The sequence below is a fragment of the Nicotiana attenuata genome, unplaced genomic scaffold, assembly GCF_001879085.1.
Source record: "Nicotiana attenuata strain UT unplaced genomic scaffold, NIATTr2, whole genome shotgun sequence".
NCBI lineage: Eukaryota > Viridiplantae > Streptophyta > Magnoliopsida > Solanales > Solanaceae > Nicotiana > Nicotiana attenuata.
Window position 1 is genome coordinate 166,380 of NW_017670950.1, and position 13,612 is coordinate 179,991.

The 13,612-nt window shown below is 37.7% G+C and overlaps 1 protein-coding gene across 1 annotated transcript; it reads left to right on the top strand.

Moving 5' to 3' along the window:
* The first annotated feature begins 220 nt into the window (after positions 1–220).
* LOC109244730 (DNA ligase 1-like) lies at positions 221–1,153 on the top strand. Its single transcript, XM_019411868.1, has one exon. It carries the CDS (start codon positions 221–223, stop codon positions 1,151–1,153), a length of 933 nt encoding a protein of 310 aa, XP_019267413.1.
* The last annotated feature ends 12,459 nt before the right edge of the window (positions 1,154–13,612 follow it).

Sequence of the window (13,612 nt, forward strand, 5' to 3'; positions counted from 1 at the left end):
CGATTCCAAATCTAGAGGTAATGTAGCAAAAGTCAAGGTGGAGATCAATCTTCTAAAACCTAAGCTAGATCAATTATGGCTAGGATTCTCGAGATTAGATGGCACTGACGATGGTAAGTGGTTGGACATTGAATATGAAGGGGAACCAACTTATTGTTCTTATTGTCAACTACAAGGTCATGTTGAGAGCTAATGTAGAACCAAGGCAAGAAATGAAAGGATGATGATTCGAAAAGAGGAAGATCAAAAGGAAATAATCCTTAAGGCAAAGGAGGTGATAGATGATGATAGTTTTCAGGAAGTTACAAGAAAGAAGAGCAGAAAATCAAACAACAAGAAGACAACAATGGTTACCAAAGAACCTACACCTTTACAGAATAATAAATCCACTTACCATGTTAATGCAACAAATCAAGAAACATCCAAAAGAGACACTGATCAATCCATAGCTCCAGAGACAGAGATACAGGAAACGAACAAAGAAGTTCAGCAACTAAGGGTGCACAACCAACAAGCAAAGGAAGTCAAAGAAAGAATAGAAGAAACTAGGGCATCTACAGGACCACAAAAAGAGAAGAAGGTAGTCATTGAGATAGAAAGTATCCAAGTGGATCTATCCAGATATGATATGCAGAAGGTGAAGCCAAAACCAAAGACAAAGAAAATAAAACAGAAAGGAAATAGAGATGACAATACAATAGATGGTAAACAAAGTAGTAAAGTGACACCAATCCAAAAAGACAGAATACAAGTCCAACAACAGGCCCCTAATGCTACAATGCAGAATAGTAAGCCACAAACATTAGAACTAGTCATTAAATGCCACGATCCAACATTGCCACCAACCTCAAAGCAGAATTCACCTTTAACAATCCTGGAATCACCAGAGAACAAAGATGGAGTTGATAATTCTATCATAAAGAAGTCTAGAAACCAGATTCCTCATGAGGAGTACCATGAACCAATGGGTCTGAATACTGAGAGTGATGAAGAATCAATAGAGGAAGATGAAGAAGAGTATGAGAGTATAGAAGATGATTTTTCTAATGAAGAAGAGGAGGAAGATAGTGAAGAAGAGACTGCTAATCTGCTTCTACAAAGTTTCACCTCACAACACTATGACCAACCGGAAATACCAAACAGTGTAGATTAAGCATTTGGTGACATCACAGCTCAGGAGAATCTCTCCCCTAGAGGTTTATATATTGGAAAGGGAAGAGGGGGTGGAAGAATTATAGGTAGAGGTGGAGGTAGAGTAGGACTTAATCCACCTAAAACCAGGTCTAAGGCCGGGTCAAACATCCCTCCATCTTAATTGTTTTCCATGATTAAGTCACTCATTTGGAATATTAGCGGATACTAAATGTTTGGTATATGTGGTCTATGCTAAATCAAAACATGCTCAAGGGTTTGAACTTTGGAACTCCCTGAGAGCATTAGCAGTTGTTTATTCAATACCTTGGACTATGATCAGGGATTTTAGTGTGGCCACTGAGGCTTCAGAAAAGAAGGGTGGGATAGCTCATAAAGCCTACAAAAGTATCCTGTTTGTGAATTGTATGATAGACTGCTGCCTAGTTGACACTGGATACACTGGATCAATCTACATATGGTGTAATGGTAGGGCTCCTAGATACAGGATTTGGAAAAGACTAGATAGTGTCTTGATTAACCATGAATGACTTGATCTATTCCGTCGGACTCATGTCCAACATCTGAGTAGAAATGGATCTGATCATGCCCCCATGCTCATGTCTATTGAAGGTTCCCAACGAAGTTCACAAAAATACTTTAGGTTTTTTGTACTTTTGGACTGATATAACTGGCTTCCAGGAAGTGGTCAAGCAGGCATGGCAAAAAGAGCTGAATGGAAATCCACTTTGGAAATTTCATTTGAAGTTGAAAAATACAGCTGCTGCACTATCTGAATGGTCTAGAAATAACATAGGAGATAAATTTGCGACTACCATAAGACTAGAGGGGAGGTTATAAAATGTGAAGAGGAATGCCTGCAGGTTAATTCTGAAAGAAGCAGGGAGCTACTGAATAAGAAGAATGCTGAAATGGTTAAACATTTGAAGCTTAAGAAATTATTCTGGAAGCAAAAAAGCCAACCTGAATGGGCTACTGGAGGGGTCTTTAACACTAAGTTCTTCCATTCATCTGTAAATAGAAGGAGGAGGAAACTTACTTTGTTAAAGATTAAAAGAAGAGATGGAACATGGGCTACAGGTGAGGAACAGATTGCCGCCGAAGCCACTGAGTTCTACCGACAGTTGTTTTCTCACTCTGATCAAATGATTAACTTCAATGCATTATCTTGTCTTCTAAAACTAGTCTCTACTGAGGCGAATAGCAGGCTAATCTCAAAACCCTATGAGAAGGAATTAAGAGAGGTGGTCTTTTCATTGTATACAGATTCATGTCTTGGTCCTAATGGCTTTAATGGCAAATTCTATCAGTGTTGCTGGGATATCATTAAAGGGGATCTTCTTAGGATGGTTAGAGCTTTTTTTCTGGGGATTCTATTCCTAAATCACTCACTCACACTTCTCTGATTATGCTCCCTAAAATTGACAATCCAGTTAACATGTCTGACCTTAGGCCTATCAGTCGTGGTAATATTTTTTGTAAAATTATTTCTAAACTTTTGAATATCAGACTTGCTCCTCTGCTACCTAATTTTATCTCACCTAATCAATCTAGTTTTATTAAGGGTATGTCTATAAGTGAGGATATTATGTTAGTCCAGGAGTTGGTGCATAACATTCCTAGGTCTAATAAGGATGGTAATGTAGTTTTTAAGCTAGACATGTCTAAAGCTTATGATAGAGTTCTTGGCCTTTTCTTTGTCAGATTCTTAGAGCTTTAGGATTTGATGAACTTTGGATTGATATGGTATGGAGGCTGGTATCCAACATCTGGTACTCTATCAATATCAATGGAGTTAGGAAGGGGTTTTTCCATTCCTTTAGGGGACTTAGGAAAGGGGATCCCCTATCCCCCTCATTGTTTGTTCTATGTGCAAAATTACTTTCAAGGATGCTGAACCAACTTCCTGAACAAGCTGACTTTGTCCATATTCAATGGAAAAGCCAGGACATGTGATTACACATTTGGATTATGCTGATGACACTATACTCTTCACATCAGGAGACATGGAGTCCATCAGACTTTTGATGCAATGCTTACACACATATGAAGAGATCCCTGGAAAGCTGGTGAATAAAGAAAAATCAGCTTTCTTGGTGGCTCCTAATGCAAGTCAGAATAGTATTGAGGATATCAGACTCTTTACTGGGTTTCAACATAAGTTGTTCCCATTCACATACCTCGGAGCCCCTATTTATGTGGGGAGGAAGGAAATTTGCTACTTCAATGATATGGTGTCCAAGATTAACAACAGGGTACAAGGATGGAACAACAAGTTATTATCCCATAGAGGAAAGGCTTTTTAGATAAAGTCTATACTCCTTACCTATGCATATATTATCAGATGTAGACCCACCAAAAACCAATTTGAAGCATATTGCAAGGGTGATAGCAAATTTCTTCTGGGGAGAACTAGAAGGGAAATCTAAGCATCATTAGTTTGCTTGGAACTTGTTATGTTACTCACATGAAGAAGGAGAAGCAGGCTTCAGGTCCATCCAGGATGTGTGTCTCATGTTTGCTGCTAAGAATTGATGGAGGTTTAGAACAAAGCAATCCTTATGAAGAGATTTTACTGAGGCTAAATATTGTGAGAGAAGACATCCAGTAGCCAAAGTATGGTCTTCTGGATAGTTCCATGTTTGGAAATGGCTCATGGAGGTTAAGTCCAAAGTTGAAAAGTTCATCCTTAGGCAAGTTAAGGATGGAAATATGTCCTTATGGTGGGACAACTGGTAGGTTTAGGTGCTCTAGCAGAAACAAGAAATTCAAGGCCTAAACCTGGTAAAACTAAGTTGAAGCAGTTCATGGAGGGGGAAAGACTGAACCTAGATGCAATCAAGGATCGTTTACCCCAGCATATCATTGATAAACTAGTTGCAATCAAATTAGGAGCAGAAGGAGAGGATAGGGCCATTTGGCCTCCAGCTCCTAATGGTGTTTTCACTTGCCAATCAGCTCATAGGGTAATGAAACAGAAGAAAGGCACCACACTTACTGGGTAGCCCATGTTGGCACAAAAAATTACCTTTTAAGGTATCTTTTTTTATGCTAAGACTACTCAGATCAAGACTACCTACTGATGAGTTTGGTATCCATGGTCCTAGTATATGCTATTGTTGTGGATATCCTCAAGAAGACACCATCCTACATATTCTCAATACTAGTTGGAAAGCCAAGAGAGTATGGCACTTCTTTGGCCAAGCTCTAGTCATTTCAAATACTGCAACTCTGAGGCAATCTCTAATGAAATGGTGGTTGTTCAAGCCTAAGAATGAAGAAAATGCTTTCATACTTCAGTGTGTACCATCCATCATCTGTTGGGAGTTATGGAAAGACAGGTGCAGTGCAAAATATTCTTCTGAGAGATCCGCTGCGAATACCATAATATTCCAGGTTATGTCCCTTACATGCCTGCTACTCAGAATTCAGTTTAAGGGGTTGGAATGAAGCGGCTCATGGTCACAAATTTGTTCCAGAGTTGAAGCTTTCCATCATAACCTGCATATTCGGCATGTTAAATGGGAATTTCCACCATCTCGCAGACTGAAATTAATTACCGGTGAGAGTAGCAATAATCTTCATAGGACTGCTGGTATTGGTGGCATTGTTAGATACGAAAATGGAGAGATTGTTATGGCTTTTACTAAACCAATCCAGTTCTGCACTAACAATGTGGTAGAATCCAAAGCAAAATTATTTGAAATTTTCTGGTGTCAATTTTATAATATCAGGAATATTACTCTTGAGATGGACTCGTTGCTCATTGTTAATATGTTAAAAGGTATCTTTAAACATGCTTGGGAGATTGTAGATGATATTATGGAGTGCAGTCTATCATTAAACATCTGCAAATCGAAGTAGTGCATCGTTTCAGGGAGGGGAATACTGTTGCAGATGCACTAGCTAAATTTGGAGGCACAATGCACGATCAAGGGATTGCTTATATGTTCTTCTCAGTCCAAGAACTACCACAAGCTGCTAGAGGTTCTTTCCATATGGAGAAAGCTCAAGTGACTAACTTTAGAGTTAGACAAGCCAGAATGAGTAGTTAGTAATTAATGGGCTACTAGCATTGTTCACTTTTTTTGCTATCTTACTAAAGTCAATTGTAAAGGAAGTTTCCTCTAGCTAGAAACTTTCTTTTGAGCGGTTCACCATAAGGATGGTTAAGAACATTCTTCACTATGTAATGGAGGCCAAGGTTTATATCCTCCTCCATATACTATTTTTTTGTGGTATTAATAAACTGGTAGGGGTCGTGGCCTAACCCCCCACCCCTCCACCCCACCCCACCCACACCCACACCCACACCACCACCACCACATGTTGGTTTGAATAAAAAATAAAATAAAATTCTTGACTCCAATTTCTTAGATTTAAAATCCTTTTGTTCAGAAACTAAGATCAAAGTAATAATATAAAACAAGAACATAGACAAGAATGTAGAGAGAAAGAGACGAGAGATTCTTATTTCATCAGGTGGTTTCCAAGTATATACAATATCGTTTCTCATCCTCTATTTATAGTATTATATAGAGGTATACAAAAGAATGTCATAAACATGACATTAAACATTTGAGATCATGGAGGAAGATCATGGGGAGGTTATGGAGGTATGAGAGTTACAACCATAATGGTAAGAAGTAGTGGGAGGTTAATGGAGAAGAGTAGTGGGTGTTATTCATTTAGGAGTTATGGACATCCACCATAATATAATGTTTCATAACACTCCCCCTTGGATGTCCATAGATAATGTGCCTCGTTAAAACCTTACTAGGAAAAACCCAGTGGGAAAAAAATCCTAGTGAAGAAAAAAGAGTACACATATCTTGTAATACGCATTACTTGCTGCCTCATTAAAAACCTTGCCAGGAAAACCCCGTGGGATAAAACCTTAACCAAGGAAAAAAGAGTACAGTGCGTATTTGTCTCCCCTGATGAAAACATCACTTTATTTTCCGGAGATGACGAATTCCAAGCTTGTATAACAACTTATAATGTTGAGATAGTCAATACCTTAGCGAATTATTCCGCCAAATTAGCACTTGAACAAATTTATTGAACATCTATTTTTCATCATTCTGTTGATGATTGTTTCTGACAAGAACTTTGATGAAATATATGATTCATTATGTCTCCTTCAATATATCCTTCTTTCTATTGAGATAAGCAAACATCAGGGTCTTCACTATTATTGGAATCTTCTCTTCAAAGAAAAGCCACACGTCTGTAGTGTGTTGAGTCACTTGCTTCATCAGTTGCTAGTATATTGACATGACTTGAATAAGTATCAACAATTGAAAACCTTGTGAAATGATAATATGGCAATTCCTCACATACAAATAGATTGTTTGAAGAACGAACTTCAAAAAATGCCTGCATTTGCATAAACAACAAAACATTGACAATATTTGTTGGAATAAACAAATCTATATCAAGGATTTCTTTTGCAATATAGTACTAATAGTATTCCAATATCTTCATATAGGAATAAAACTAGATCTCGCGAGCATATTGTTATACTCATGGTTCAAGCAAGATGCATAGTGCACCAATTGCAACAGACACAAAATAAATCATGCACGGCATGCTTGCTCTAATTCGCATAAGGATTTGTTGAAACTTTATTTTAAATTTCTTGACAACCTTAATAGGCTTCAGAACAATTTAAATCCTTCAAGAATTTTCATTATACGCATACCAAATGTATTGTCAAACCAAAACCTAAAATGACTACATCCACCACAGAAGAACATGTCTCCATATAATCAATGCCATGATATTTGCAAATCTTCTTGTGCCACAAGTCATCTTTATGTCTATAGACTTGATTTTTCATTTCACTTTCAGGTATTAGAGACTATCCGTCCAGCTTCACATTTTTCAGGTGAAGTCAATTTCTTTGCGTATTTTTCATTTGGCCAATCATTTATCTGTCCAAATTCCACGATAGATCTGAGCTCGTCAATATTAATAATATTGAGCGCTACATTATATCAACAATATCGTTGATGATCATTTTATATTGGTTCCATCGTTACCTAATAAAGACATAACTTATTGAGATCTCTTTATCTCATTATTTTCAGGTACCTGAGCCTCTCCCATGATGTCACGACCCAAGTTTCCCCCTCCATGAACTGTTGTGACGGCACCTAGTCTCTACGACTAGGTAAGCCTAACAATTAGCGAAAAAAGAATTAAAAGATACGAAACTAGCAATTTATGAGTAATATAATAAAGAAGGTTATAATGTCGCTCGGCATATACAATATTACTCTCTCAAACTGAACAAAAACACTCCCAAAACTCGGAATCTCATGAATCACAAGCTAAAGAAATACATAGTGTTCTAACCCCAGAAGTCTAAGCAAAAGTAAATACAAGAAGTCTATGACTAAAAGGGAGAATAGAGAGGGACTTCTAGGTCTGCGGACGCGGCAGATATACCTCGAAGTCTCTGAATCGCCTCGCCTCACGGATAGTATGGCTGAGCAGAATAACCTGGATCTGCACACGAAAAACATGTGCAGAAAAGGGCATGAGTACACCATAGCAGTACCCAGTAAGTGCCAAGCCTAACCTCGGTCGAGTAGTGACGAGGAAGGTCAGGGCCCTACTGGTTATATATATAACAAGGTAAAACAGTATAAAAAGTGACAGTATAATTAAAGATGCTAACAATTAATAAAGATGAAATCACGGTAAGAAATAGCTCAGTAAACAGAGATAGCAACAGGGGATCTCCCAGGATAACGTCCCGTAGTCCCAAACGTAAATATGTAGAGGATCTCTCGGGATACCGTCCCGTAGTCCAAATCATAAATGTGCAGGGGGATCTCCCGGCATACCGATCCGTAGTCCCAAAGTAATATCCAGTACAGGGAGATCTCCCAGGATACTGTCCCGTAGTCCCAAAGTAAACACACAACAGTCTCAAGAAAGAAATCTACAGTTATATTCAAGTTCGTATCAAGAAACAGGAAATTCTACTCTAAACATGCTACACAGAATCCAAGTAAGCAGTTAAAGCAGATAAGACAGTTAAATCACATAGGCATGTTTTCCTAGGCTAAACAGGAGGCTTCAACTACTAGTATTGCTCAATTAAAGGGAAACACAGATATTGACTTAATGAAAACGGGATTTTTCAACAATTAGCACATGTACGCACTTATCACCTCACGTAAAAGGCATTTATATAACAACATTACCAAAGTCCTAAGGGGAGTTCCCCCACACAAGGTTAGGCAAGCCACTTACCTCGAACCAAGCTCAAATCAATCTGAAATCTGAGCGGCCCAAATCTAACAAATCAATTTCATAATGTAAATATAACTACAAACAACTAATTTAGCTAATAAAATCGAAGCTAAGGCAAGAAAATAGAAAAACGCCCAAAAGTCCTCCCCGAGCCCACGTCTCGGAATCGGATAAGAATTACGGATTATGACGCCCATTCACTCACGAGTTCACTCGTACAAAAATCATCCCAATCCTACGTCTAATTCTTATTCAAAACTCAGATTTTTCATTGGGGAACTTTTCCCCCATTTCCAAACTTCTACCCTCAAATTCCTTAATTAGATGAGAAAAATAACAATAGATTAATGTATTAGAACCAAATTAGAGTTAGAATTCATTACCCAATATTTCTCCTTTCAAATCTCTCAAGAAATCGCCTTCTCCCGAGCTCTAAATCAATATTTGAAGTTATGAACTCAAACCCTCGATTTCACTCTTTTCTGCTCAGTGATTTCCGCTTCTGCGAGGGGACAACCGCACCTGCGGTCCCGCTTCTGCGGCTCAGACTCTACACCTGTAGAAATTCATTAAGTCTCCAGATTTCGCACCTGCGCCCCTTTACTCGCAGATGCGGTTCCGCTTCTGCGGTCTTTGAGCCGCATCTGCGACCAACTGTCCTTATGCCTTAGACCGCATCTGCGATAGCCAAACCGCTTCTGCGGAGCTTAGACCGCAAGGTTTCAACACATCAGAAATTTGCCTAAGTCCAAATTCAATTCCGTTAAGTATCTGAAACTCACCCGAGGCCCCCGAGATCTCAACCAAACATGCCAACCAATCCTAAAACATCATACAAACTTAGTCGAACCCTCAAATCACATCAAACAACACTAAAACCACGAGTCACCCTCCAATCCAAGCCTAATGAACTTGAAATCTCAAGAATTCTACAACCGATGCCGAAACAAACCAAACCATGTCCGATGGACCCCAAATTTTGCACACAAGTCACATTCAACACTATGGAACTATCCAACTTTCAGAATCGGATTCCGACCCCGATATCAAAATTTCACTATCGATCCGGAAACTTCAAAAATTCAACTTTCGGCATTTCAAGCCTAAATAAGCTACGCACCTCCAAAACACAATCCGAACACGCCCCCAAGCCCCAAATCACCCAACGGAGCTAGAAATCGACGGAATTCCATTCCGAAGCCGTCTTCACACTGTTCCGACTACGGTCCAAATTCTAAAGCTTAAGCTCTCATTTAGGGACTCAGTGTCCCAAAACACTCAGAAACTCAAAACGAATCATCCCGGCAAATCACAACAGCAAAAATAAATACGGGGGAAGCAGTTAATAGGGGATCGGGGCGTTAAATTCTCAAAACGACCAGCCGGGTCGTTACAGATGAGGTCTTATGAAGTGTTATGTCATGGTGCTCTTATAAAGCACTTGCCTCCTTATTATGACCATCTTGAACATTCACTCCTCTCCTTCTTCAAGGAGTTTAATCTTTGGAACCGATTAATCTATTACGTTTCATGCGTTCCATACACTATTTTCATCATGGACTTTATTCTATTTGGAGCATTAGTAGCTGAAATAAGACATTTAGTTTTGGGTCAGCAAATGTGCATGGCAATATTTTACAAATGAATTATCACTTGAACTTTAAGTTCATATATTTTTTTTTGTACGAGGATCTAAGTGTACTCATAATAATTCATTCCATGTATTACTTTTTTCAGCTGCTCATTTTCTCCCCCTAATGTTGGGATCACCAACACATATCCCCAAACTTCTTTGGAGACCAATCTTTGTGCATTGTGGTGGCAAAATTAAATCATATAGTACATCCATATTTCTGGATGAAAATTTTTGGTTCCTGACCCTGAACCAATTGTGATGAGGAGAATGTATCATAACTTGTTGGCTAGATGCGTACAAGTGCTGTTGTATGTTAAATAATACATCTCATAACCAATGGTTTAGCTATAATTAGAGGCATATAATTTCTGCTAAATCAAGTTGGATTTAAACCAACATTATCAAGATAAATTATCATAGTTTATATTCTGGAAATGTGCTCTAATAATTTGAGCAATCAACCTTGCAAAATTCACTCTGCAAGTTGACAACAAACGCACATGTGACCATACAATAGATGCATCTTGTAAAATCATATATAGTAAACGGTCCACATGGCAGGGGACTGGGCCCATATATATATTACCTTTTATTCATTCCAACTAACATTTGTTTCAGTAAACCTCTAGTTTACTTGTGGCATGTGATTCCATCATCATGCTTATATTTATATCGTACAAATAGAAGAAAAAGGGGGTGACCTTTTATATTTACCCGGTATGATTATAGTAATATGAATATATTCAAATCTTTCTTTCATTTATAGTCTCAATATGCCAACCACTTTGGCTAATATATTTGAAACTCAAAAAGTATCTTTTGAGACTTACTATAATATCAATGTCATGAATAATTTCATTCATCCGGGGAATAATAAATTAGTTCTTTCGGAGTTTTTAATTGATTTTGTACTATAAGATCTTTTGTCACACCATCCATATGGTGAATATCTCCTTCACGGAGAAAATCATATCATAATAATTATCATGGTCAAAATCATCATAAGCAAAATCACTTATTACTGTAATTTTTCCTTTAATAACTTTTTGTAAGGCATGGCAAAATATTTTTGGCGTACCACATGTACGCGACCAATGACATATTCATGTAACCACACAATAATGTTCATCATCTTTCTTTCTCTCAAACCTCCCGTAGAGGTGAGTTGTAATATTTATCCAACCATGCATAAGCATATTCTTATGCAGAATTTGTATCACATATATATTTTCACATTCACTTTTTGGAATGAGTCTACATCTATAATGCTTATCACAAGTCGCATCATTTCAAAAAATGGAATATAATCGTCCAAGCGTGCCTCATATTTACAGACCATATTGATACACATTTCCTTCACCTTTGAAGGATTATTTTGAGAACCCTTATTATTATCCTTTTTCTAATTACCATAATGATGACTATTATTATTTTGATCTTTGGCACGTCCACATTCATTGGTCAACCACTTGTCTTCATTTAGACTTATTATGCACCGCTATCACATTCACTTCAAGAATGGAGCAAATCAAGTGGGACAAGCTTTATGCTTTTTCATGAAAAATACATTATTTTCTTTAGTCGTCATTATATCATTAATATGGTGCATTGGGACTCAAACCCAATGTCTTACCCATATAAATTATGTTAGGCCATAATGCGTTGGGACTCGAACCCAACATCTTATTATCATGGTGCACTAGGACTTAAACCCGGTGTCTTACCCTCAAGGTGCGATGGGACTTGAACCCACCGTCTTACTCTCAACCAATAGAATAATAGGCCAAAGTGCAACTGAGACTCACCCCAGCCTTTAAAATATTATAACTTTGGATTTTAATTAGAACTAGAATAGATCTCTTTCATGAACAATAATACATGAAATGGTTAAATATAAAGGAAAAAATACAATCTTCTTACATGTATTCTTTTGCATTTTTCATCGCCTCATCTGTTAAGCATGTGATTATACAATCTCAATTTGGTCAAACACTGTATCCTCTTGTCCTGTTAATAAATTACTACTTGCATTTCACATGAATAAGAAAGAATAATGCTAAAACAAATTATTTTTCAGAAAACAGTGAGTATATTTTAAGAAACTAATCAGCAAAAGAAAAGAACACCAAAAACAAACGCATAGTAAAGAGGCAAAAGGATGTATAACTCATACAGGAAACGTAGTGTCACGATCCAAAATCCATTAAGGGTCGTGATGGCGCCGGATACCACTGTCACGCAAGCCAATACCAAGAAGTTAATTAAATTCCCATTTTAGTGTTTGTTGAAATCATTCCTTTTATACATTAAACAATAAATAATAAAATAAGATGATGCCTTTAACAAAATTAATATTTAATAATCCCATAATCATCCCAGAACCCGGTGTCACAAGTGCATGGGCTATTTCTAGGAAATCAAATGAAGTGCAATTCCCAAATTCCTTTCATAGGAAATTCCCATATTCCTTTTTCAACGTATAAACATATATTCTCAAACCGAGAGAGACAATATCAACTTCAATTAATTTCAAGGCAAGCAATACAAGCATGCGCAAATCATGCCGAGGACGTACGGCCCGATCCAACAATATTTAAATTGTGCACTGTCAGAGGGTCGAATGGCGCGAACCATAGATGCATCTATTACCCCGCTGGCGAATCATACATGCGACGCGGTCAAACATAAATAAACAATCACCCCGCTCACAAATCATACATGCGACGCAGGTACACATAGAAACACACATTCAAACAGTCAATCAAAACTTCATCAGGGAGACAATTATTCAATGAAGTATCAATTTCTCTTTTACAAGTCGGGAAAACGAAGTTTAACTCTTTTAGAAAATCATTTACCACTTCGATGCAATTAAAGCAATTTAAACTATCAGTAAGGTTACAATTATTACAAGTAAAGCATTTTTTTGGGTCCTAGACTACCCGAACTTAAGCATAATAGTAGCTACGCACGGACTCTCATCACTTCGTACGTACGTAGCCCCCACACATAGAAGTACATATCTAATTAATTCACCTATGGGGATAATTCCCTCTTACAAGGTTAGAAAGGAGACTCACCTCTCTCTGAAGTTCCATAACCGGCATTCCACGCCCTTCCGAAGACTCAAATTGATGTACAACGCTCCAAAACTAGTCAATAATTATGTCCACCCATAATATATGTTCAATTACTCATAATAATCCCATTTATAACAATTCCTAACCCCGATTAGAAAGTTGACAAAAACCCCCTCGGGCCCACGTGCCCGGATTCCGAAACTTTTGAATATAAAGTTTACCCATAACCTCACGAACTCAAATATATAATTTACTCACAATTTCATGACCAAAATCGTGGTTAAAATCCAAGAATACGAATTTTCTAGGTTTTTCCTCAAACCCCAAGTTTCTACCAATTTCCATACTTTAATCCGTAATAATACCATGTATTTAACTCACAAGGTGTGAAATTAACTTACCTCATGATTGATGATGAAATTCCTCTCTTCAAAGGCTCCAAAATCGCCCAACCCAAGTGAAAATGTGTGAAAAATGA

What these genes read in the sequence shown, in the direction of transcription:
- LOC109244730 (XM_019411868.1), top strand. Translation starts at nt 221, where the DNA reads ATGATGATTCGAAAAGAGGAAGATCAAAAGGAAATAATCCTTAAGGCA.